General features: G+C 39.4%; 1 protein-coding gene across 3 annotated transcripts in view; it reads right to left on the bottom strand.

The window, feature by feature from the left end:
- Positions 1-25645, bottom strand: part of Cdk19 (cyclin dependent kinase 19) — a 143314-nt gene that overhangs the window by 51992 nt on the left and 65677 nt on the right. For 2 of the 3 annotated variants that reach the window (XM_041653528.1, XM_041653529.1), the window contains exons 3-4: positions 7499-7609; positions 5421-5561 (exon numbers count right to left, since the gene is read on the bottom strand). In XM_041653528.1, the coding sequence (XP_041509462.1) occupies positions 5421-5561; positions 7499-7609 (252 nt within the window). Of the gene's footprint in view, positions 1-5420; positions 5562-7498; positions 7610-25645 lie in introns of those variants that run through there. The other variant, XM_041653530.1, reaches the window with a different exon arrangement.

The following is a 25645-nucleotide window of genomic DNA, read 5'->3' as shown; positions in this document are numbered from 1 at the left end:
AAACTCACCCTAGGTCCTCACAAGTGCAGCAAACATGCCTGACCACCGAGTCATCTCTCCAGCACCTACTCTGGACTTTAAAATAACAATTCAACTCACTAAATGAAGTCACAGCTATTCAGAATGCAGGCTAACTTTTGGGGTGGGACTTGCACAAACACTGTCTAGAAGAGAACAGCCAAGCCAGGCCTGAGCATTCACTGCCATCTTCACTAAGGAAAAACTTAGCTTGGGCCAGGATCCGGGATCTGAGAGTGAAAAGACAGTCTGATTTGTCTTTGGGCTTATGCCACTGGCCCAGTAGCAATGCTCTGAAACAAAGGATCAATAAATCTATGTAACCTCACCATTTAGCCAGCACACCTCTGTCTTTGTTGAAGAATGATGTGAAATGTCGTATATTTTGCAGAGATTCCATTCTAGTAACTCACAAGCACAGACAATAAGCCAGCGCCAGGACAGAATCGATGAGATATGAACCCTGCTCTAAGAAGCTCGCGTTGTAGAAAGGCTAACAACTACATGCTGGCACTCCTCCAAGTCCAGAAGAGCAAAGCCCATAAACGTGAGTCATCCTGTATTTCATCATCTTTCTCTGCACTACATCCTGCTGTAAAATTCAAGTACAGCTTTCTCTCAAACTGTTTACAGGTCTCAAATATTTATAGACTTATGTCTCTCCTTCACTGTCTCTCAGCCAAGAGAAATACTTTTAGCTCTTTCTCCTTTCCTTTTAAAGCCAAGTCTTCAATTCAAATAATCTTGTTAGTGGCTTTAAAATTCTCTGCTTTTGTATTTCATTCTAGGATTCAAAATCATGTAACTGAAATATTGTTCCAGACATGAGAACAAACACAGAAAAAAACAAAAATACCAATCTTTTTGAGGGTTAATATTTTTTAATATGAACTCTAGACTCTCTTTTAGTTACCCTCAATTTCCTTTGCTTACATTATCAAGCTGCAGGCTTATATTGTCTTCCACTACTACAGCTGCCCGGATTCTCCAGGTTTTCCCTATGAAATGGTTCTGTAGAGACAATGAGCACACAGACAGCTGACTAACAAATCATGTGAAGCAATGGGAAATAAAGCAGTTGAAAGCCTCCACCCGGTTCTTCAGCTCACTAAGATTTCAAACATCTCCATCTCCTTTTAATAACATATTCCTATTTTATATACATTTTTCTATTGATGACAAGGGTATATGTGTAGGTTGAACATTCCATTCCTGAAAATACTTGAGCAAAAGCAAGACAGTATTGTACAGACAGATATCAAGATCCTAGTCAATGAAAAGGAGTAGGAGACGCCCGGATTTCATTAGAATTACTTTATGAATAGTGGAGAGATACAGTAATTGTGAGGGGAAAATATAAATAAGCACTATAATACTTCAGAGCCTCTTTTAGAAAATATGGAAACCCTATGCTCACCTTAGGAGAAAGGTTTTTGTAATCAGTGGGGAATCTATTCTTTTGCTCACAAAGTTTCAGGACCTTAAAACAAACTCACAAATACCAGATATTTGGGGCCTGCTTCAGTCAAGCTGCAACCCAAATCTTTTTTTGTCCTACACCAGTTATTTCTATTTGAGCCAGGCAAAACTCGTGTCCTTTCTGAGATAATACAATGGCCTTCTCACCTTAGAATTTCTATAACCAACATTCCTATAGATTTCCTTTGCTCACTAAATCTCTAAGTTCCATGTCAAAATCCAGCTGAAATTTTACCTGCTCTCTGAAATATCACCCTATTCCCCTGCCATACTCACACTGTAACACTTCTTAGCTTGATAAAATAGCATTGAGTCTTCCCCTCTGAAGGACCTACAATCTCATTCTCCCTAACTTATAAGTGTTGGTGTTTATGTCATGTTGCTTATCTTAGACTCTAACCTTCTTGAGAGGGTCTCTGATGCCGTCATAGCTGTATCATTCCTATTTCCCCTTATTTTACACAGACATAAAAATATTGCACGTTCATGGAAGACAATGTTCTAAGTATTTAGTAATAAAAATGAAATATTAAATATTCTGGCCTTTCTACAACATTTATTGTATACAACAAGGATCATAAACCCTGAATCTCAGAAAGTTTTAATCTGGGAGATGATCTAAGACAGTGGTGGTTCTCAATCTTCCTAACACTGCGACCCTTTAATACAGTTCCTCATGTCATGGCCCTTAACCATAAAATTATTTTCATTGCTACTTCATAACTGTAATTTTGCTACCGTTATGAATCGTAATGTAGGTATCTGTGTTTTCCAATGATCTTAAGCAACCCCTATGAAAGGGTTGTTTGATCAACAGGTTGAGAACTGCTGATATAAGACATCTATAGATATTAACAAATACCATAAGAGAATAAAAATGATATATAACAGGAATGAATAACAATGAAATGATTATTTCATTTCAAAGTAGAAATAGATTATGAAAGTAAGCTTTAAATTTTTAAATTTATTATTATGTATTGGTGCTTTTTTTCTGCACCAGGTTGGTGCTTGTAGAGGCCAGAAGATAGCCCCAGATCCCTGGGAACTGGAGTTATAGTCAGCTGTGGGCTGCCATATGGATGCTTGGAATCAAACCTAGGTCCTTAGCTAGAGCAGCCAGTGCTTAACTGCTGAGCCATCTCCAATACCAAGCTTTAGTATTTAGTATGATGTGGGATTCTCCTTTGTATGCTGTGAATATGTTTTATTACCATTGGTTAATAAAGAAGCTGCTCTGGCCTATGGCAGGGTAGAATATAGCAAAGCAGGAAATCCAAACAGAGGAAGAAAGAAGGCAGAATCAGGCAGATACCACATAGCTGCTAAAGGAGAAAGATGCTGGAACCTTACTGGTAAGCCATAGCCTCATAGTGATACATAGACTAATAGAAATGGGTTAATTTAAGAGGTAAGAGCTAGTTAGGAATATGCCTGAGCCATTGGTCAAACAGTGTTGTAATGGATATAGTATCTGTGTGATTATTTTGGTCTGGGTGGCTAGGAAAATAAAGCACGGCCTCCATTTACAGTTACAGTCAGCGTGAGTTACCATGTGGGTGCCTGAATCAAACCTAGGTCCTTAACAAGAACAGCCAGTGCTTAACTGCTGAGTCATCTCCAGCCCCAAGCTTTAGTATCTGTGCTGAGCCTTGAAAGACAACAGTACATTTAAGTATGTAGAGACAAAGTATAATAATACAAGGAAATGCAAGCCATTAAGGCAAGAAACCTTAGGACAGTACAGGAATAACCAATATTAAAAAGCATGCAGCAAGGGACAGGATGGAGGGGTGTGTAAAGTAAACATCTTAAGTCATTAGAGCTATATCCAGTAAGATCCTGAAAACCAAGTAAGAAACTTAAACTTTACTTTTTCTAAGATTATATCCCAAAGTTCCTGAGAGGCTAATAAGTGGCTAGTAGGTCTATTATGGACTAGAAGGAGAAAGACTAAAAGAACACAAATACAGAAGCTGATATCGTGATAAAAGAAAGATCTAATATATCAGGGCCTGAGCAAGGAAGGAGGCACAGGGGATAAAAACAGATGAGTAGAAAAGGTATTAAACATGACAATGTCACACTCTGGATGTAAACCACAAAGAAGGTCTGTATAAAGGGTAGGTCTGTTTCTCTGCAAGGAAGAGGCTGCTGCCAAAACCAGGAGAGAGGAAACTAAAGGAGAGCAAAGTTAAACCGGAAAAACTGAGTCCCAGTCACACTGAATAGAACCAGTAGGCATTCAGATCACAGTGTCACAAAGAAACTGATAAATTCTTCTACTTAGAACAAATAACTTTGTAAAACATGAGAAAAACACTAATTCAGTCCTGAACAAAAGATTCTCACTATTGATTAAATGTGATCAGAATCTTAAAAATACAAAACCTAAATGCTATCTATGTATGATTTCAAAGCAATCTCAAGTACCAAAATGAACCACTTTAAAATAATGACTAATGGTAAATTCAAAACTGGAAATTTAGAAGATTTAAAGAGCCTTAAAATTCCTTTAAAATGCTAAATTAATGAATAGTGAGCACAAGGTCACTATTATTTGGTTGCAATTTAACTACAATGTCACAATAAGAGGAGGTCAAGGCAGACTCCAGGTCTGACTGACAAGGTACTAAAGGGTACTAACTACATCTCTATGAATTCCATCTTTTCTGTAGCAAATAATTCTCCTCAGTTAATAAAGCTGGAACCTACCTAGACTAACCCTAATCATTTCTGGATCTAAAATTTGCAAACTTAAAAAAAAAACCAAATTATTATAAAATCACACAAGGGGAGGATAACACTTAAAAGGTAAACTTATGAGGATTATAGCTATCCTATGTACTTATATTCTTAATAAATAAAACATTAAGAATCTAAGCTGAAAAGGAAATGAGTATTTAGCATATAATTTGATTATTAATAAATGTTTATTATATATATTCTGAATTAAAATATAAGACCAAACATTTGCACTGTGACTAATTTGTCTAATAAGTATGTTCTAGTTTTTAAATGCATTTATTCATTTTTTTATGGTTTTTGGAGACAGGGTTTTTTTGTGTAGCTTTGGAGCCTGTCCTAGAACTCGCTCTGTAGCCCAGGCTGACCTCAAACTCAGAGATCCACCTGCCTCTGCCTCCCAAGTGCTGGGATTAAAGGCGTGCGCCACCACCACCTATTTATTTAATAGTAAATAGTCATTTATTTACTATTAAGTAATGCTGGTAATAACATTATTTTTGCAAGAGGTAATGTCATGATCTCAGCTTAAGTCTTAAGGAGAAAGAAATGAGAAGCCAACCTTCATTATCAGTGCTTTTATATAAAGAATAATTGAAGTGAAATGAGAAGCCAACCTTCATTATTAGTGCTTTTATATAAAGAATAATTGAAGTGAAATGCAGTAGCTTTACATATTAACTGAATATTAAAATTATATATTACTATTTGTTTAACAATCACATTGACACTTTACGGCTACGGATTAATTTAATGGAATAACAGACATCAGATGTTTAAAGATCATCTTGGTTGGTTGGTTCTTTATTATTTTAGACAGGGTCTTGCTATGCAGCCCAGGCTGGCTGCAAACTTACAATCTCCCAGCTGAGTATGGGTTACAGGTACGCACTACTGTACTCAGCAAAGGGTAAAGGGAGAGAAAGAAGAGGGGGTGGGGGTGGGGAGAGGAGGACAGAAGAGGGGACACAGGCTCACTCCGCCTAGGCTGTCCTTGACTTCATGGCAATCCTCCTACTCCAGCTTCTCCTGTGCTGAAATTACAGACAGCAGCCACCATGCCATCAGCTTCCAGTCCTTTGATTGTAGGTTACAGGTAAGTTTTTATCCCTTCTTTGGTATGTATTTATAAATTTGTCTTAGCTAATGTTATAATTGTATGAAGAGGAGCGACTTACCAGGTCTCTGTGAAGCACCCAGTTTGCATGGAGGTAATGGATACCGTCGAGAATCTGGTAAAGCAGCGACTTAACCATAGATCTTGGTAACTGCATGGGCTTTTTATTTGCTTTTGATGCACGGTGAAACTTAATAATATGCTAAAATTAGAAAATAAAACATACTGTAATAACATAGTCCGCTCATATCTCTGCCAAAGGTAAAAAAAAATCAAAATGCTCTGTATTTTACAATGAACTTTTTAATTAATGATACAAAAATTTCTGAATAATAAGGTTGTCCAAAAAATGTTTTTGGGGATAAATGTGACCATGTTAATGTGGGTCTATAATGGTCAGATCGCATAAAAACACTAAGATTTCCACTAAATAGCCTCAAAAGGTATAAAGAATTCACACTTACATGCCTAAGAACAGTACTGGTAATATTCTGTGCGAATGGGAGAACAAAGAATGGCAAACTATAAATCTTGGCTGTTACATAAAAAGTCAGTACTTAGTATATTGGATAACATCACTGACAATGGATATATCTGAATTACTGGGAAAGTACTACCTTCTCTAGGCACAAAACAATGTGTTATGTCCCTACAATTTAATATTACAGAAAGAACAGTGAGGGCTGGAGAGATGGCTCAGAGGTTAAGAGAACTGACTGCTGTTCCAGAGGTCCTGAGTTCAATTCCCAGCAACCACATGATGGCTCACACCCATCTATGAGATCTGGTGCCCAGAACACTATATACCTAAAATAAATAAATTTATAAAAAAATTAAAAAAAGAAAGAACAGAGAAAAGAAACTGGAGAATTTTAACAACTTGAAATAATAATTGTTTGATCTCAAACCTGAGACAAATGGCTGAGGCGTCAATAACCAGAGGCCATTTTCACATCACGTGTTAAATGTGGTTATAAAAGCTCTGTAGTGCAAGGGAGGAGATGCTACAGCCTCCTCTACTCCCACCTGCGCCTCCATCAGATCCCACTCAGGCCCTAACTGCTGAGCTGCAGCAGCCCACGCGACTACCCAAGTGAGCTTTATCATTATCAAGTGAGCTTTGTAGAAATACGGAGGGTTATGACAAATGGGGAAGAAGCTTGTGTTTTGAGATGGGCCTTAGGAAGCCTGGGATAATGTTAAACTCATGCTCAAGAATAACCTCAACTCCTGCTTCTGCTGCTTCCACCTCTCAAGGGCTTGAATTACAGGTATGCATTATCATGATAAGCAAAACAACATTTAAAAACATTTTATTAATGTAGTCTGTGTGTGCGCGTGCGCTCGTGTGCATGGGAAACAACTCATAGAAATGGGTTCTCTCATTCTACCGTGTGGATCTTGGAGGAATCAAACTCAGGTTTTTATATCTGGGAGCAGGTACTTTTTACTGACAGAGCCATCTACCCAGCCCTAAAATGTAACTTTTATTAAGAAAAATTTAAGAGCAACAGTGGAAGCTCTCACAACAGCTCTCTAACAGCATGGACTTCAGAAGACATTCCAGACCTGGTAAGCCTGTCCAGCTGTTCTTATATTTTCTGATTTATGTGGAAGGCACACTATAACTTATTAAAACAAATTTATCCATAATTTAACTGTCACATTTGGATTTTTAGGGGTGCAGTTTTAGAGACAAAATGTTTTAAATGCTCTGGTTCTTTTATGTATTGATAAGGCATTCTAAAAACTATATGCATAGTTTTATTTGTAGACGCAGTTTTAAATATCAAGATATGGTAAGAGAGCGACTTTCATTTAAAACCTACTCACAAGCATACACTGGATCAACTTTGAGCCCTGTGTACTCCACAAAAAGGAACCAGTTTTCACTGTGCATGTCACCAGACTGCCGTTAACTGCCTGTAGAGAACCAGTCTCTTATGCTAGTAAACTTCCTCAGGGGAAACTTCCGGGTCTATCAGATGCTGCCTTTTTAAAAGCAACATTTACTTCAGCTGCTCTGAGCCGCAGTGAACAGTGAGCTTTCTTTCCCGTGCATTAGTAGGCCATTTTGCCTGCACACATGCCCCTTACCTACAGAAAACAACCCTTTGGGCAGAGCAAGTTTAAACTTACCCAAAGGTCATGTTCTGCGTAGTCAAACAGCAGCCACACCTTCCTGTCGCTGTGAGAAAGGAACACCTTCTGCAAGGCGATCACGTTGGGGTGCTTCAATTCTCTCAAAAGCTGAATGAATGCAAGACAAAGAAGGAGATCATGACTCATCAACAAGCAGGGGTTTAGAAGGGAATTCTGCTCATACTTGAACAGATTTTTTGAATTTGAAACAAGGTCTTACTATACAGCCCAGGCCACACCTGAACTCACTATCCATGTGCAGTGTACACCACTGCCCAGCTTCCAGATGAACTTTTCACATTTAAAAGTGCCAGGTGAGCTGCGTGAACAGGAAAACGGCTTTCCAATACCATCGGTGGAGGAAAATTATGTCAGCACCTTTCAGATGCTTTTCTACAGCACGCGTGTGTTATGTGCATTTCATACATAGGGTGGGTTTAAAAGATGCGATGTAAAATGATAAAATGAACACTGCACCACTAACAGGAATTAACTGCGTCTGGGGAGATCTGTAAACACAAGGACCTGAAATCCAATTCTTAGAACCTGCATTTTAAAATACTTTTTGAAAAAGTCAGTCGTGGTACCAGAGCGAACACAGGCAGATGGTGGGGTGGAGGCTGGGCCGAGGGCTGCCCCCCTCACTGGCCGGTCTGCTTAGCCTGCTTATTGAGTTCTAGGTCAGTGAGAGGCCTCATCTCAAAATAACAAAAGAAAGGACTGAGGAATGACACCCGAGGCTGCTCTCTGGCTTTAACAAACATGCACAAACATGTACATATACGTGCACGCGCGCACGCGCACACACAAACACACACACACACTCTACTCCCCTCCCAAAAAAGGAAATATATTTGGTCCGTGTATACTTTCTTTATGAAAGGATTATCTTCTTGAAAAACGGAAATGACAATTTATATCCACCCTAGCACAGTATCAGAGCTCAATATATATTTCACAAAAAGAGGAAAGAAAACTTAAAATTCCGACATTTATCCACTCTAGCGTCTATGGGGTTTATCAGGCATGGTGAGTCTTGTGTGCGCTGATAGACTGGAGGTAATAAATGGCTGGAGTCTGGATCTTGAACATCTCCTAAAATCATATATGCTAAAGTTCCTAGTCCACACCGATACTGGGAAGTAGAGGAGGAAGTAGGGCTGTCAGTTCAACCTCTGCCCCAAGAGGCTGAGCATTATCAAGAGGTCTCTGCTGCCGAAGGCACCCACGCTCTGGCTGTGAGGCACTGTGCTATCACAAACCCTAGGCCAAGAAGCCATGGCCTGAATCTCTGAAACAGTAAACCACAACAAACCTTTGCCCAAAGACATTTGATTATCTCAGGGATCTATCACGTTGGTAGAGAGCTGACTCACACAGAAGAGGCTCTACACTAAAAAGAAGGGCCCTCACAGTGCACAAGCTTCAACTCACCCTGACAAGAAAGTGGACAGACCAAATCAGCACGTGAAACCGATGCCTGCACATTACATAGGCAGCAGCCTGGTACAAGGCACAGTAACGATGGCATGGGCTCAGGGTAAAGCCTTGTAAACGTGCCTGCCTCCCACTACTCAACCAGGGTGCAGAATTAATAAGCACAGAGAACCGTACTTGATTTTTTTTTAAAGACAGGAGCTCCCCAGGCATGCTGACAAAGTCCTATAATCACAGGCCTACTCAGGAGGTTGATGCAGGAGAATTTAAACTTCAAGGCCCACTTGGGCTACAAACTGAATTCAGGGCCTGGGCAATTTAGTAAGACTCCATCTCAAAACAAAAAGCAAAAAGAGGGATGGGCACACAATGGGGATGTTCTATCGGGAACTCACCAAGGCCAGCTGGCCTGGGTCTGAAAAAGCCTGGGATAAAACCGGACTCGCTGAACATAGCAGACAATGAGGACTACTGAGAACTCAAGAACAATGGCAATGGGTTTTTGATCCTACTGCACGTACTGGCTTTGGGGGAGCCTAGGCAGTTTGGATGCTCACCGTACTAGACCTGGATGGAGGTGGGTGGTCCTTGGACTTCCCACAGGGCAGGGAACCCTGATTGCTCTTTGGGCTGATGAGGGAGGGGGACTTCATTGGGGGAGGGGGAGGAAAATGGGAGGCGGTGGTAGGGAGGAGGCAGAAATCTTTAATAAATAAATAAATAAATAAATAAATAAATAAAAAAGAGGGATGGGACACAATTCAGTAGAAAAATGCTTCCCTGCATGTATGAGACCCTGAATGTGTACATGTATACATATACATGCACACACACACACACACACACACGAACAAACAAGCAACCTATGTTAGTCAAGGCTGACTTTGAACATGTGATTCTTCAGCCTCAAGTGCTGGTGTCACCAATGTGTACCATAGGGCTAGAGAGATAGCTCAACAGTTAAAAGCACTGGCTGCTCTTCCAGAGGACTTAGGTTCAATTCCCAGCACCCACATAGCAGCTCTGAAACTCCAGTTCCAGGGGGAGCTGACGCCCTCTTCTGGCCCTCACAGGTACTACATACATGTGGTACTCAGACATGCATACAGGCAAAACATCCATACACATAAAAAAGCTAAAAAAAATAAAAAATGAAAAACTGCTGGGCAGTGGTGGTACATGCCTTTAATCCCAGTACTTGGGAGGCAGAGACAGGTGGATCTCTGTTGAGTTCAAGACCAGCCTGGTCTACAAGAGCTAGTTCCAGGACATGCTCCAAAGCTACAGAAAAACCTTGTCTCACAAAACAAACAACCACTGAAAAAACAAACAAACAAACGCTCACCATAACACCTATCTTAGTAAGCAGTTTCATGTCTTTAGTTCATTAGACTTTTGTTGAGTGCTTTTTCATTTTTGTTACCTGTTTATTGAATACTTCAAATTGCAAAATGATTCTATGCAAATGTTTCGCTGCCATCTAATTCTAATAACAATCTGTGCTACAACATTACTTGAAGGGCAGAAAGGCTAACAATCCCTCTCCTCGGTGGGGGGAAGAAGAAGAGCAGGTGCTCAGCTAATGGTGTCTACCTTTGTGCTGCTGGCTTAAGCAGCACCGCTTTTTGTTTAGATGACACATTACTTCTATGTCATTCTAGCCAATACAGGATGAAATAGTTGTGTGACACCCCCCCCCCCCCCCCGCACCACCACACACAAAATCGTTCTGAAGTTAAAGGAGAGTCAGTCACTGTGAAGGTTTCTGTGCATGTGCAGGGATGGGCTGCTGAGGCGGTGAGAGAGCACAGTGAAGTGTAGAAGAGCTTTCAGACTTGGTCTCACTGAATCGTCTGCACTAGGCAGAATATATACACAGTTTATTCTGTTAACCGTTTACATCTGCCTCCCTATTAACCAGGACCTTCTCAAAGGCCAATTTTAATTTACTTCTGTATCCCTGGGGAATGACACAGTGCCAGGCACACTGAAGGAGTCTGGAGGGTATTTAGCTTTGGTGGTCTCATCTACTTTATGGGATTTGAATAACACGAATGCAAATTACTTATAACCATGCCTTCTGCCCACATCTCTTCCCCCAAGGCAGTATCTTCATTTCAGTGTCTAGGGGCTAACACAGGCATGGTAACCTCTACTCCCCATGCCTTCAACTCCATCTGTTCTTCTCAGAAACAGCAAAGGCAACAGTTAGGGGAAGCAGGGGAGGGAGCTTAGCCTAGTCTCAAATATCACCTCCGAAGAAAGTCTTCTTTGGCTCTTTCATTGCAATTTTTTGAAGTTATTTGTTGCTTGCCATTTTCCATAATAGCAAAGCTTTTGTTGATTTTATATCCCTAGTGCTCAAATGGCACCTATGACATAATTAAGCACTCAATAATATTTGTCAATGACTTAAATCTCACGAGCCTACCTGAAAACAACAGCTTTGCAAAATGCTGCCTTTTTTTGACAATCCATTTTCTATCAGAAAGTATTTCTGAGTGGTTTTTTTTTTCCAATTAATACGTACGCCACTAGAAAAGTAACATAAGGATGTGCTTGTGGACACCAGAAGCCACCATGCATGGTGTCTTCCTCAGCGGTCTCCACTTTTACTTTTGGGCAAGGGTTTCTCACTGAAAGTTCACCAGCTCAGCGTGCCAGCTAGCAAGCTCCAAAAGGCTATACAGCTCTGCCTCCAGCACTGGATTAACAATCACAAGCACCTGCACCCAGGCTGTTTGTGTGGGTCCTAGGGCTGCAAACTCAGGTCCTCACACTTGCAAGGTAAGCAGTTATCACTGAGTCATGCCATCAGCTCTCGAGGGTATTTTTAAGACCGATTTACAAACAAAACCCTAGGTCCTAGATAAACATCACTCAAAAGTGTATCGCTACCCTGACTTCATGGCAAGCAAAAAGTTAAGTCTATCTATCATTATTCACAGAAGCCAGCAAATGGCACAGCAATAAACAACCTTAGTGTTCAATGATAACAAAACTGATGATGATGGTATATCCATATAGTATAGCTTCAGATACAGACACTAAAGGGATGATGGTATATCCATATATTATAGTTTCAGATACAGACACTAAAGGGATGATGGTATATCCATATATTACAGCTTCAGATATATACACTAAAGGGTTTTTAAAGATTTTATAAATTGTGTGTGTGTGTGTGTGTGTGTGTGTGTGTGTGTGTGTGTGTATAGCGAGTATGTGAAATGTCTGTAGGTGTCTGAGGTGAGAGGCATCAGACCCCTGAAGCTGGGGTTATAGGCAGTGGTGAGCCACCTGATGTGGGTGCTAAGAATCCAACTCACATCCTCTGGAATAGCAGTGAATGTTCTTCTGCGCTGTATCTCCAGTCCCAGAAAAGACTTTAATGGAACTTACTACTACAATGTTGCGATATAATGTTTTAAACATTTAAAATGTGATATATTTTGAACATCCATAGAAATGATTTGTTTATAAAAATATATGGTAAACTATTATTAGTACTTGTTTAATAGTGTGAGATGAAAACCACATTTCTCTTTGTTCAACAGACATTTGCTCTACATGGTATCATGCAACTACAAATACACATTAGAGCCCTCTAAACAGCAGTTCAGCAGGCTATGACTTCCCTAAGACAATACTGAAAGCTAACCTCTGTGCTAGATACTCAGTGTGCTAACCTGATAGCAATGCAACCTTGTGAAGAAGGTCCAATGGACACAGATTTTATCTGATTCCCCTTCCAAACACGTGAGCATTATAAAAAGCATCCACTTTTCACTGTCCTAAACACACACAAACAAATCTAAAGATAGAGCTCGGAACATTTTCTCTAAAGCACTATTTACTCTACCGAGCCTCAGGATTCTTTACCAAGCTAAAGATCCCAACGGGCATTTCTATTTTTATCACACACTCTTTGTATTGTCTAATATGCTCCCCATTTCTATTTTTACCCACAATACCTTGTGTGTTGTCTATAATGCTCCCTAGGGTTCCAGACATTTTTTAAAGGGATTCTAAAATCCTTATACTCCAATAACTTACTTTTCCTAAAATAAAACTAATTTTCTATTCTTGTTTCATTTCTTTAAAATAACAATATGACTCACAGAGTCAACAAACTTTCTCTTACATTAAAAAAAATTGCCAATGACTTTATTTTAGAAAGTACTGAATAAATCCATTTTTAAAACAACATAATAAATGAAGCAGTGAATTTTATAGTAAATTGGGAGAACTGCCCAATTTCACTGGGGAATGATCCTAAAAACAATCATTAATAATCAGCATTTGAAACTTGGCACTTTCACGCCTTCAACAGGCCTTTTTGAATCTAGTATTGCAAAATCATATTAGGTACACTGTAACCCTCCAGCAGGTGGCACTCATATTATGAAAGGGGTTTAATAAGCAGAGTAACCCAACTATGGTTCTAGGTTCCTCTTATTTTTCATGTGTTCACACACATGTATATGCATGCACACACATGCCCACACAGACACAGACACACACATACACACACTTTAGTAGCGATGCTTAGGTACCAGTCATAAGCTCCAAAAGGTCAATGTTCCCCACAGCTACTTGTTACAATACAACATCACATAGGACGCAAAAAATACAAGTGGGTCCTGACTCACTAGCAGTATGATACAAAGTAAACTACTTAACTCTAAGTCTTGTGGAAGATCAAGTTATCTCCTCATAAAACAGTTTCAGTAAGGAATAAATGAATGTAGAGTGATTAAGTATATAAACTTAATGCTTATAACAAATCAAACTCCTGACAAATTATAGTTATTACTCTTAATTACCATTACTTGCAAGAACGTTAAGACAAAAGAATGTGATGATCTCTGCAGAATGTATAGCATAAGATAATATATTGATAAAAACGGAGCTGTAGTTGTACTTACGTCGAAAAGAAAATAACCACCAAGAAGCGTATGAGCTACTTTTGCTGGCTAAGTGTAGCTACCACCCACCCCTCCTCTGTCTTTACATCAAATGGAGACCATCGTAGAAAACACAAATGGACACAATGCAGAGATCAGTGGGACACAGAGAGTCCCCGCAGACAGAACTACGCCACAGCTCCTACATCTGTGGCTCAGGGAACATTGTGGGGGGGGGGGAGGAAGATTATAAGAAGCAGAATACCAGGAGGCCCTCTGTGAAACAGTCTTCCCTAGAAATGGCTAGACAAACAAGATCATGAAGTGACAGCATCGACAGGGATTTTAAACTGGAGGGGGAAATTCTGTGGGGTCTACCTGTAGACAAAGAACAGGCAACTAATGACTGCAGGGAGAAGAATTAGCCTGTACAATTTAGAATGGTCAGCCCTGAAACCACATACACACACACACACACACACACACACACACAAAAGTGGACTCAGAAGGTTATATTTATAGACATTTGACCATACACAGAGAGGGGAAGCAAGGGGAGGTGTATAATAACAAAGCAAAAGAGGCTTCCAACTTGGGGGTGGGCATGGGAGAGGTTGGAAGGAGGGTATTAGGAGGAGTTGAAGGGGGGAAGGGGGGAAGCGATGTAGTTCTACTGTAATTTCTTTAAGAAGCTAACCACTCAAGGCAGAAAGAAATAAGTCATGATGGAAAATGGCATATTTTATACCTCACAAAGTACCTGAAACACTCCTCAACAGAGTCTATCACAATATTGTGGCTATTTGAAAACGATTTATCTTTCTACACAATAAAAAAAAAAATGGGTTCTTTTTTTCTCTGACTTCAAGTTTTGCACATATTTCTTGAGAGCAATATTAAGTGAGATCTAAAATAAATAAGTTTACATCTCCCTCACTGTGACAGGATATACATTTATTTAAGCATAAGTAAGCTTTCATGTAATATATTACATATGAAAATATTGAAAATACCTGTTACAAATGGTACTGTGAATATACAAAGTTAAAATATGAAGATGAAATAAATACAAAAACTGGAGTTTGCCTGGTAAAATCTCCTAATTCTCAGGCGCATTCTAATCCATCCCTCACCTGCACCCTCCACCCCTTCTGCCTTTCTCTAAATCCCAGTGGTTAGATGCCCACTTCAGACATTATAGGAAATTACAGTACTATGTACAAATTATACTTAAGGGTTTGGATTAATAACTAACCTCTGAACTACCAACACAAATGATTAATGTCTTTTAGATATAATGTCTTTTAGACATTCCGAAGGAAATATGACGAACTCAAATTAATTAATCATGCATCCATCATTCCAAAGCACACCAGACACTTTAACGAAAGTAACAGGAATGCAATTAAAAGCTCCGAACTAAACACAAGCCAGGGAATATCTACTGCATTGTCTCTGTTACACAAAACCACTCTGCTCCGAGTCTGTTAATAAACCTATGTCTGTATTACAAGAAAACAGAGAGGGGTGAGTTTACCCAATGAAAGAATTAATTTTAATTTATTTGTCTTTACACTAAGCATCTACTATGCTCAATCAACACGTACTAAAAATTATATTTAAATGAAGTGTGTGAAGTTTATTGTATTTTTGTGTGGTGCTGAAAATAATAATGTCTGTTCCAAGCCAGGGCCTTGCAGGTACCACACAAGCATCCACCACTAAGCTAGATAGTCCAACTGTAATCTCTTCTAAAGAATCAAACTAGCAGATGCGGAGCTTTCATGTAAATACAGTAACAATGATTAGATTTAAAAGGTTAGAAATTATTAAATTATAATGATGAAAAGTCAGGCAAGTGTGGTTGAGCAGCCTCGATCCTAGCCCTTGGGAGACTAAGGCAGGAAGACTTCAAGACACTGTCAAAAAAAAAAAAAAGAGAGAGAGAAAAGGGACAGGGAGGAAGGACTCGGGGAAGAAACAAGGAAAAACTCACTGCACTATAATTTTCAATAATTCTGTGCTTAGTGCACTGTTAAAGGAAAATCCAAAATCTGTCTCATGTCAGAAGAGTCACCTACTATGGGACAGAAGAAAAACCAAAATTAAGGAACTATTCTATTGACACTAATCTCATAATACTTTGGTTTTGACTCTTCAAAACTTTTCTTAAGGTATACGTATCTCAACATTTATAAGATTAATATATATCGTATGTATTAAACTTTCTGTCATGATATTAATGGTCATAGAAAGTAGTAACTAACTCGAGAAAAAGGCTTCTTCTAGCTTCCTGTACATGATTCTAGGCTTGAGTCTCTATAACAAAGAATTAAGTGTGTGTACTCTGGATATACTTAACAAATCATGGTCCTTTAACCTTTCTGAATCTGCTGCATAGGACATTTAAAATGTTTAAGTTTCCTGCAGTGAACTGTGACCATACCTAACAGCAAACTTAGCAGCAAACTCTGAAGACGTGAGAAGGATGATGAGACACCACAACTACGATTCCTCCCAGATTGTGGTAATGCTACTAAATTGACAAACACCACCTAAAGATCAGTGTTGAACTACAAACTCCGCAGGACATTTCAAGGTAGCTAGCTGAGATGGTCCGGCCTTATTACTCTAGCCAGGATTTTAGATAAGCTCTATACTCTTTACACAGAGACTGGACAACAAATGATTCAGATAGCTCTCCCAGGACTTGACCATTGTCTCAATTTTCTCAGAGTCCCAAAAAGATGCCATCGCCCTCCAGATAACAGGAAGCAATCTAGAGAACATGACACCCACATTCCAAAGAGATGGGGTGTGTAGTTTTTGGTCATTTGGTGGGTTATTAAAGTTCATCATTGTTTAGGGGGATGGTTACAAGTTGTTATTGGTAACCGCAGGAAAAAAGAAGAACAAAGGAGATTAGATTCAGGGATCTCATTCAAAAAAGAAAAAGGAGATACAGAAATGACAGACTAAAAGGGTAGATTATTGAATCTACTTTTAAACTAAAAAAGTAACTACAATTCTTAAATATTTTACATTGGTATGGATTTTTGTATATAGATACAAATTTAAGGTTATTTTGTTATACAGTATATATGTTTCTACTCTTGCTTAAGGCATTTTTGTATACTTATTTGTATAATACAAATTTTAGTTGTTTTTGTTAGAACTGAACATACAGTTCTACTCTTGTTTAAGGTATTCTACCCATGCAGTTCATTTAACAATCTAATGCAAATTTCTAATCTTTGAAAGTTATTATTACAAACTACTTAGGAAAATGAAGAAATGCAGGGTAGTAGTAGTCACCTATTACAATCAAACTTGTAGTCATGTTAGGTATGTTTTCAGGGTCAAACAAACATATATTTTAGATAGACAGGTAGTTTTCAAACACTTTAGAGATCTACAGAATATGGCATTTAAAATGTTTTAATAACAAGGCTATTTATGGCAATAAGATATGTCTGCTCCTGGTAGCATCAATCTACTTCAGAGAAGATAATGGACATTGAAGAAACTCCATATAGAATTTGCTTTTGTTCTGGAAAAAGTTAGCCACTGGAGGAGAAAAAAAAAAAAAGCCTTTGCCTTGACTGGTGACAGTATGCTGCCCAAATTAGACAAGCGGGACACAAAAGAAAGTGACTGCCGAACATTTGCCAAGACAAGACAGGATAGTTCTTCAAAATTCCTGCTTCTCAGAAAAGTCTGCCAGATATTCTAGGCCTGTAGGCTGAAGATGGATGCCCCCACGTTACAGAGGAACCCTGGATGACGCTCTAGGCAGCCAGTTGTTTCTGTCATTTCTTAGTTTTGGAGGTTGTTTGCTCTGTACTTCCTGTTTACTCAGGTAATCGTATATCTTTCTCGGGTCTTTGATGGGAGTTGAAAACCAGAGAGTTAAACAGTTTTCCTTCTTATCAACTTCAGAAAAGAAACAAAAAAGAGATGTAAAGTGTATAAGATTGAAAGACATAAAAAGGCAGTTTTGAGTTGGTAATTCAAGCCAGGGTAGAAAGTAAATTAGATACAAAACTTTGGACTCACCAAGATAATGACAGATAATGAATTTGCCAAGTGCAAATGGACTGGACATTGCGAATGTAATTCTTAACCTGATAATTATTCTTATTGTATAAGTTTTACTATATTAAGAGTTAAAACTTTCCCTTTTTATTTAGATAAAAAGGGTGTACTGTCGTTTTGATCACATTCTGACATAGTCTGCGTTGAATAAGAGGGCATAACTACCTACTAGTTGACCAAAATTAGCTATAGAGGTTTTGGAGGACTGAGGACAGAGAGAGAGACAGGAAGAGTAGGGTGAGGCTTACAGAGCATCTCTCTTGGATGGAGGAGCCAAAGAGACAAATCACTGGTGGCTTCTCTGCCACTTCTCTGATCATTCAGGTTCTTACCCTGATGTCTGACTCCCAAGTGTTTATTGAAAATGAATAATTAGATAAATGCAACAGTGCATATGTACACACTACAAAGCAAGCTTTGATTTCTGGGGTTTGATATTTAGCATCTATTCAAAGATGCTTATGCATGTGTGTAGATGTGTGCATATTGTTTGCATGTTATGTGCAAGTGTGTATGTGTGTGTGTGTTGACTATTACTAGACTCAGCCAATGGCAAGCTTGTAAACCCCATCTGATCTAAGCAAAAACCCATGCTGCCTGATTTGTACCGTTTCTTAAAAAAAAAAAAAATCAATCCAAAAAATGTAATACAAGAGATGGAATGACATGACTACTTCTACTTAAAACGCAAATTGAAGCCAAAGAGACGTGGGGTTTTTGTTTGTTTTTTGTTTTTGTTTTTTTTTTTCGAGACAAGGTTTCTCTGTGGCTTTGGTGCCTGTCCTAGAACTAGCTCTTGTAAACCAGACTGGCCTGGAACTCACAGAGATCCGCCTGCCTCTGCCTCCCGAGTGCTGGGATTAAAGGCCTGCGCCACCACCACCTGGCAAGAGACATGTTTTAATCTTTCAGAACAAGGAAATTTTTTAAAGCTTACACTGTCTAAATGACATCAGGAGGAACTAGGTGAAGAAATGCTACAGTAGCATGACTTATCTCAAACTACTGAGATAAAACACGAATATTGTTGAGATGGAAAGATACTAACAAAAGTAACTGTCAAAGTAAAACTCTGCTTTGTTACAACAAGAGCAACAACAACATTTTAAAAATAAGGGAACAGGAGAATATATGGGGGAAAATGAACATCTACACAAATTTCACGACTCTTTCCTAATTATCTGCTTACTTTAGCCCAAATTAATGTGTAATTGGTTGAAGATTTTAAATTTTAACAGAATGACTTTTTAAAAAATCAAGTAGCATAGGGACTATGTTAGTAAGACCTCCTATGACAATATAGCTAGTAATCCCCAGCATGTCTTCCTAGCTTCCTCTTCCTTTACCTAAATTCACAAAACAGAAACAAAACATTAAAACAGCAACAACAAACAACAGCAATGTCCCTTAGAGTTGTAGCAAAAAGATACAGTGGGACAAGAACTAAGAATGAGGCAGGAAGGTGTTTTAAACAAAGGGCTACCGGCATGATTTCAGCTCTTTTTAAAATGGTGACTTTCTTGGGGGGTGGGAGGATGGTGACTTGGTGAGATGACATCATTAAAAACAAAACCATCAGGACCTCACACAAATACAGCTCAAAGCACCTTAGTTCTAAGTCTCTAGCGCCTAATGAAGCTAACTAAGCCTGTGTTAAGCTTTCATCAAGCTTCAGAGCAGCGGGGCTGTATCAGCAGTTCCTCTGAACCTAAAGCCATCCCTGCCCTGATCCCAGCGATGTCGCTGGTGGCTTCCTGTCTGCTGCAGCCCGCGCACCTCCTACACAGGCTCTTCTATCAACCCACAAACATTTTGAAGCCTTAGCTCAAGCCTTTGTGGAGGCTCTGCCCTGCATACCTTCCCCTCCCTAGTCAATCTCCATCCTCTCTCAATTACAAGGGCAGCACGTTCACCAGCACTTCCAGCAGACACGTGCCCCAGCTACTGGGTTCAGTGACTCGCTTGGCTCTCTAGCTAGACTGCCACCTAAGATCTGGATCCTTGTAAAAATGCATACTAACATACTCTGGAGTCTGGAACTAAACAAGTAGCAGGGACTAAAAGCAAAATGAAATACAAAAGACCTCTGCCACTAAGTTTAGAAATTCAAAATTTTACCTACCCACCTAAAGTAATACTCTAATGAGGCTTCTGTTAGGTTCAAAGTGAGCTCTAAAATGGCAATGCTGTTGACAATGTCCTAAACGGCAGTCTGGGTTCCTCAAGGGGGACTGATGTGATAGCCAGGAGGCCTGCTGTCCAGTAAACAAAAACCTAAACTCAGCATTGCTCAGCAATCCCATGAAGTGGTTTCTGTTGGTCAGAAAAAACCACCATTTCCATTATCCACCTCAAATGGCCACCTACCTTGGACAAAGGGCATGTAGTTCCTGATTACCACAAACAGCCCCATACTAACATCTAGACTGTGATGGCCTACAACTACCTGTTCTCTGTTCCCATGAGACTGGCAGCACGTTCCCCACCAGTGGGACTCCCCGAATAAACTGTCTTCCTATCCAGAGTGGTCCAGTTGTGTCACCGTGCCCTCGCGTACAACCTTAACAGCGTTTCCTGTAGCTCAGACACCTGCCGGAGCTGCTGAGTCTGAACCCAGAGATTAGCAATTGAAAACCAAGACTGCTACTGAGCAGGATGTTAAAAGTTCAAAGTCAACTTCAGCTACACACAAGTTTGGGAATGGCCTAAGCTGTATGTTACTGTCTCCACAATAAAAGAGGACCTTTCCAAATAACTCTAAGTATCTGCTCTTGTATAAAAGATGCAAGATGTCTTCCTCATAGGCAAATGTGATTAAGAATGTAATTCTAAATCTGGGTATTGTAGTACATGCTTTTAATTTGAACACTTTAAAGGCAAAGACAAGTGGATCTCTAGGGATTCAAGAGCAACCTGTTCTACAAAGAGAGTTCCTGGTACAGCCAGGACTATAGACCTTGTCAATGGATTGATGGACGGATGGATGGATGACATACAGACAGACAGATAGATGAATGGAATACAATTCAACATAGAGGAATGTGTTTCAATTATATTATTACATTTCCACTAGTCTTGGTTTCACAGGTTTCTTTCTTCCTAATGATTATCTTGTGCTTTGGCCCGCGTTAGTTTATACACACCATGTGCATGCAGGAGCACAGAAGAGGGCACTGTCCCAGGCGCTCTAGCAACAGGCAGCTATATGCTATGTGGGTACTGGGAATAAAACACGGCTTCTCAGCAAGAGCAGCAAGAGCTCTTGACCACTGAGCCATCTCTCCTTTCTATGGCCATAAAAATGATGTCGCAATTTTAAATAGGATGATGAAACTTATATTAGAGATCATAAATCCTTCTTCTACTTAGCATGAGTCATTTTAATTAACAGTATGCCTAACATTATTGATTCAGGCACACAGAAGGTTTAAAGCATTTTAAAGTTACAAAAGTCATGTATGTTCAAATACAAGACCAATCTCCCCCGCCCTCCCCCACACACACGAAAAACATATAAATCATCTATAAGGCAACTAACCAGAGAGTATTTTGGTATATACCTTCTAATTTTGTCTCTACTGACATGTACATTTCACAATAACAATCACCATGACCATAAATGAGATGACATTTACTATATTTTATATATCATATAATATAAATGTTATACAATTGCATAAACATTATATATTAATATCTCATCTATTTACTGACTAATAATAAAAAAAACTGGAATTAATAAATAATAATTACTAGTTATAATAATAAAGTATTTAAATTTATTGCTATAGTACATATTAATTAATTATAAACATATGGGTATACAGATAATATATAATTGTGTATTATACTTACTATATTTTATAAATAAATAACCCATATCCTGTGCTAAATCACACAGCTACATTATTTCATTTAATCTTGAAAACAATCCAATTAGATAGACTTGAGTTATTTGGTTTGCTTTTTTTCAGTTGTGCATTTACTTTGCAACACAAAGGTCCCTTTTTTGCTTTTAATACATCTTATGCCATGAATTCCAAAAGCATAGATCCATCAGGATCCTTTCCACTGATTCTCATCAAACTTCTTTTTCTCAGGTTGCGAGACTGGTTTTGCTGAAGTCAGAGTCTCTCTGGTGCCTTTCTGATAAACTCCCTTCCTGTCTTGAAAGCCATCTTTGCTCTTAGAGCGCAATGCCAACAACACCCTGGGTACCACAGCAGATGGGTGCTCCAGTTCTACCATGCTGATGTCATGTAGCAACCCTTAAACACACACTTCCGCGACGTCTACAGCATCACCACCCTACATTCACGTCTGGGGCCAGTGGAACAATTTCACGTTTTCTAAATGACCTAAAGAACACTGCAGGCTCCTTTACTCTTTCTCATGTCCACTGTCATTCTGGTAAATCACGGGGGAGGGGGATTTACCACTGGAGGAGGGTGGGGGTGTTGCATGAGAAAGCTCTTCAGGGTAAAAAGGCACTACTTTTAGATGTCTCTCATAGTAGAAAAACTGCAGAAGCTAAAAGATAAAGTACCTCATACAAAGTCACACAGCTAATAGCAAACTAAAGGTAAAGAATTCCCTCGTCTTCCCTGGTCCCCTCACCACATACCCTGTAACTGGGGGTCACCGAAAGCCCTCCCTGCTTATTTATACTAGATAAAAACACTCCTACTGAGCCACAGACTCACTCTAAACAAAGTCTTCTGATGCCTTAGTTCCAGATTCTACTTATCAATATACATACACATAAAACATAATAATTTTCAACATTTCAACCCCCCCAAACTGTAACAGGTCCTTTTTACATAATATAAACAAATGTTTGTTCAATAACCATCCACTTTAGTCAGTAGTTTTAATGGCTGCCCCAGTATTCCACTGTCTGGGCATAAAAGATGGTTTTAAATAGTACATTTGTGTTGCTCTGATTATTACGTACTTAATGTCATAAGTATTATAATAAAAACCTTTATATATTTGTCTAACTCTTTAATATAAAAACATACAGAAGAAGACCCTGTTTTCAAGTTGTAGGTAATTATTTAGTTTCTACCTACACTGTAAGACTTAAAGTGGTTGCAAACTTGAGGCTTCATTGTTGGACAGCAACAGGTGCTTACCTCACCACAAGGAGCTCCAACAGGCAGTGTTGGTTTAGAACAGTGGTTCTCAACCTCCCTAATGCTGCGACCCTTTTACCGGCCTTCATGTTGTGGGGACCTCCAACCATAAAATTACTTTCATTGCTCCTTCCTAACTGTGATTTTGCTACTGTCACAAATCATAATGTAAACTCTATATTTTCTGATTATTTAGGAGATCTCCGTGAAAGGGTCATTTAACAACTCCCCAAGGGGTTGTGACCCACAGGTTGAGAACCACTAGTTTAGACTGGGCTAGTTCATGTGTTTCTTGACCAGGGCAAAGATTTTCCATCTGTTCTGAAGCTGTCCACTCTTGAGTGTGCCGCCTGGTGACTCCTCGGAGGGCAGGTTTCTGACCAACCTTCTAAGAAGTTTTTCCTTCATGTGCTTCTAGCGACATGATGACACTGCAATATGACCTCTCATTTAAAGGGTAATACAACATGTTCGCATTCTACCAGTTTACTGTTTTAACAAGGAAACCACTAACATGGTACAAGATGAACTGGGCTAGGATGGTCAGTGGATAAAGCACTGTGGCTCCCAAGTCTGCTCACCCGAGCTCAGTCACCCAGAGCCCACATTAGGGTGGAGAGAACCGTCCACTACTGCGCTCTACTGGCACGGGCGCATCACACAAGCACAGGGCACACACACAACAATAATAAAGAAAATAAATTTATTAGGTTAAAGTTTCTAAATTCTACAGATAATGAGAATAGTCTTAAGTGCTGGTTGGTTGTGGTACATGCCTTTAATCCCAGCACTCAGGAGGCAGAGAGAGGCAGGCAGATTTCTGTTAAGTTTGGGGCCAGCCTGGTCTACAAAGTGAGTTCCAGGACAGCCAGAGCTGTTACCCAAAGAAACTCTGTGTCAAACACTAAAACCAGTCTTAAATAATAGCATGGTACTGCAACTGGTTCTCTACTCTTCTATTCAGAATCTGCCTAAGGAAAAGGCAATGAGAAAAGCTTTGCCTTGTGAAAGAAGCGAAGTGCAGAGAGAGAGAAGCAGCAAATTGACAGATTGATCATGTATAACGGCAACTAGACATTACCCAGGATCCTCCATATTAGAAATCAATTTCTTAGGGAAAAAACAAAGTGGTTTTTCCAATTATCTATGGAAGAAAATAAGTAACAACCCTGGAATTCTATCCAATCTACAATTCAGGTTTTTAGGTTGATGGGGGGTGGGATAGGGAGGTATTGTTCTGAGACAGGGTCTCTCTACAGAGCCCTGGATGTCCTGAAACTTACTATGAAGACCAGGCTGGCCCAGTCCACAACTCTAAATCTAGTTCACAATCATGGCAGAAAACTTACTTTAAATAACTACCATATTCTTGTAATTTCCATAATGCCAAGTACTGATACAGATACACGGCAGAGTCTGACCAAAAAACAATATCCAAGAGAAAATATCTTATAAGCACTCCGCCCATTTGTTGGTGATATATGCCAAGAAAGATATCAGATGATTTGTGTTTGACATTAGAAATTTATCATCATGGAATAAAGTCTCTAGCACTAACTCTAATTTCAATATTCTGATCAACACCATTTGAGAAGAACACCGTAACCAGAGAAAGCATAAATAATACAAAAGCAGTAACTTTTAAGTAATTAGTCTTCAGGTCGTCTCAATAGTTTATCATGAGTCTTTCCGTCACTCTGGCTAAGTACCAAAGCTTACAAGAGCGCTGCTCTGGCTTATCAGCAATGCACGTGGGAATGCACTGAGACTATTGCGCCCATCACGGCCAGCCCTGACTCTCTGTCCAGTGCAGGAGCCAACCATGCTGGAACGACCCTCAGCAGTGGCACTAAGGCATCCATCAAAAGATAGCAAGTCTAGATGATAATAAAATAAATGCCTGTCTGGTCCATTTGAGCTACTGTCTACAACATATTACCACAGACTAGGTGGTCTAACAAATTTATTTCACACAGTTCTGAAAGCTGGCAATTCCGAAATCAACGTGCCAGCAGATTCAGTGACTGTGACAGCCTTCCTGTCTCACTGTAATGGCCTGTGATGAAAGAAGCAAGGGTCTCTCACGAAGACACTAACTGCATATTACTATAGGGGTTAGGATTCCAAAGTGAAAACAATCATGGAAACACAAATATTCAAACCACAACATCACTAAAATAATCAGAGGGTTCTGGTCCTTGACACTGTAGGCTCCGTGTTCTTGCTGGTCTCAAGCACTGCACAAATAATGGGGTGTGGAGGGATGCTGTGTGTGCTACAACTCATCTAACCATTTACAAGTGTTAGATATTCATAATAACGCTTTCAAAAACAAGAAAAGCTGTACAGCAAATGAATCACTTTATAAAAAAAGATCCCAATTCATACTGGAGGTGATGTGGGATTTCCCTCTGTATACTGTGATTACCATTAATGAATAAAGAAACTGCTTTGGCCCTATAGCAAAGGCAGGGAAAACTAAATTGAATGCTGAGAGAAAGAAGGGCAGAGTCAAGAAGTCATAAAGTCACCACCAGAGACAAGACACTGGAAACTTTACCTGGTAAAAG

Source organism: Microtus oregoni, unplaced genomic scaffold (genome assembly GCF_018167655.1).
Source record: "Microtus oregoni isolate MIOR12 unplaced genomic scaffold, Mior012 000006F_ref0000085, whole genome shotgun sequence".
Classification (NCBI taxonomy): Eukaryota; Metazoa; Chordata; class Mammalia; order Rodentia; family Cricetidae; genus Microtus; species Microtus oregoni.
This window is presented reverse-complemented; position numbering and strand designations above follow the sequence as displayed.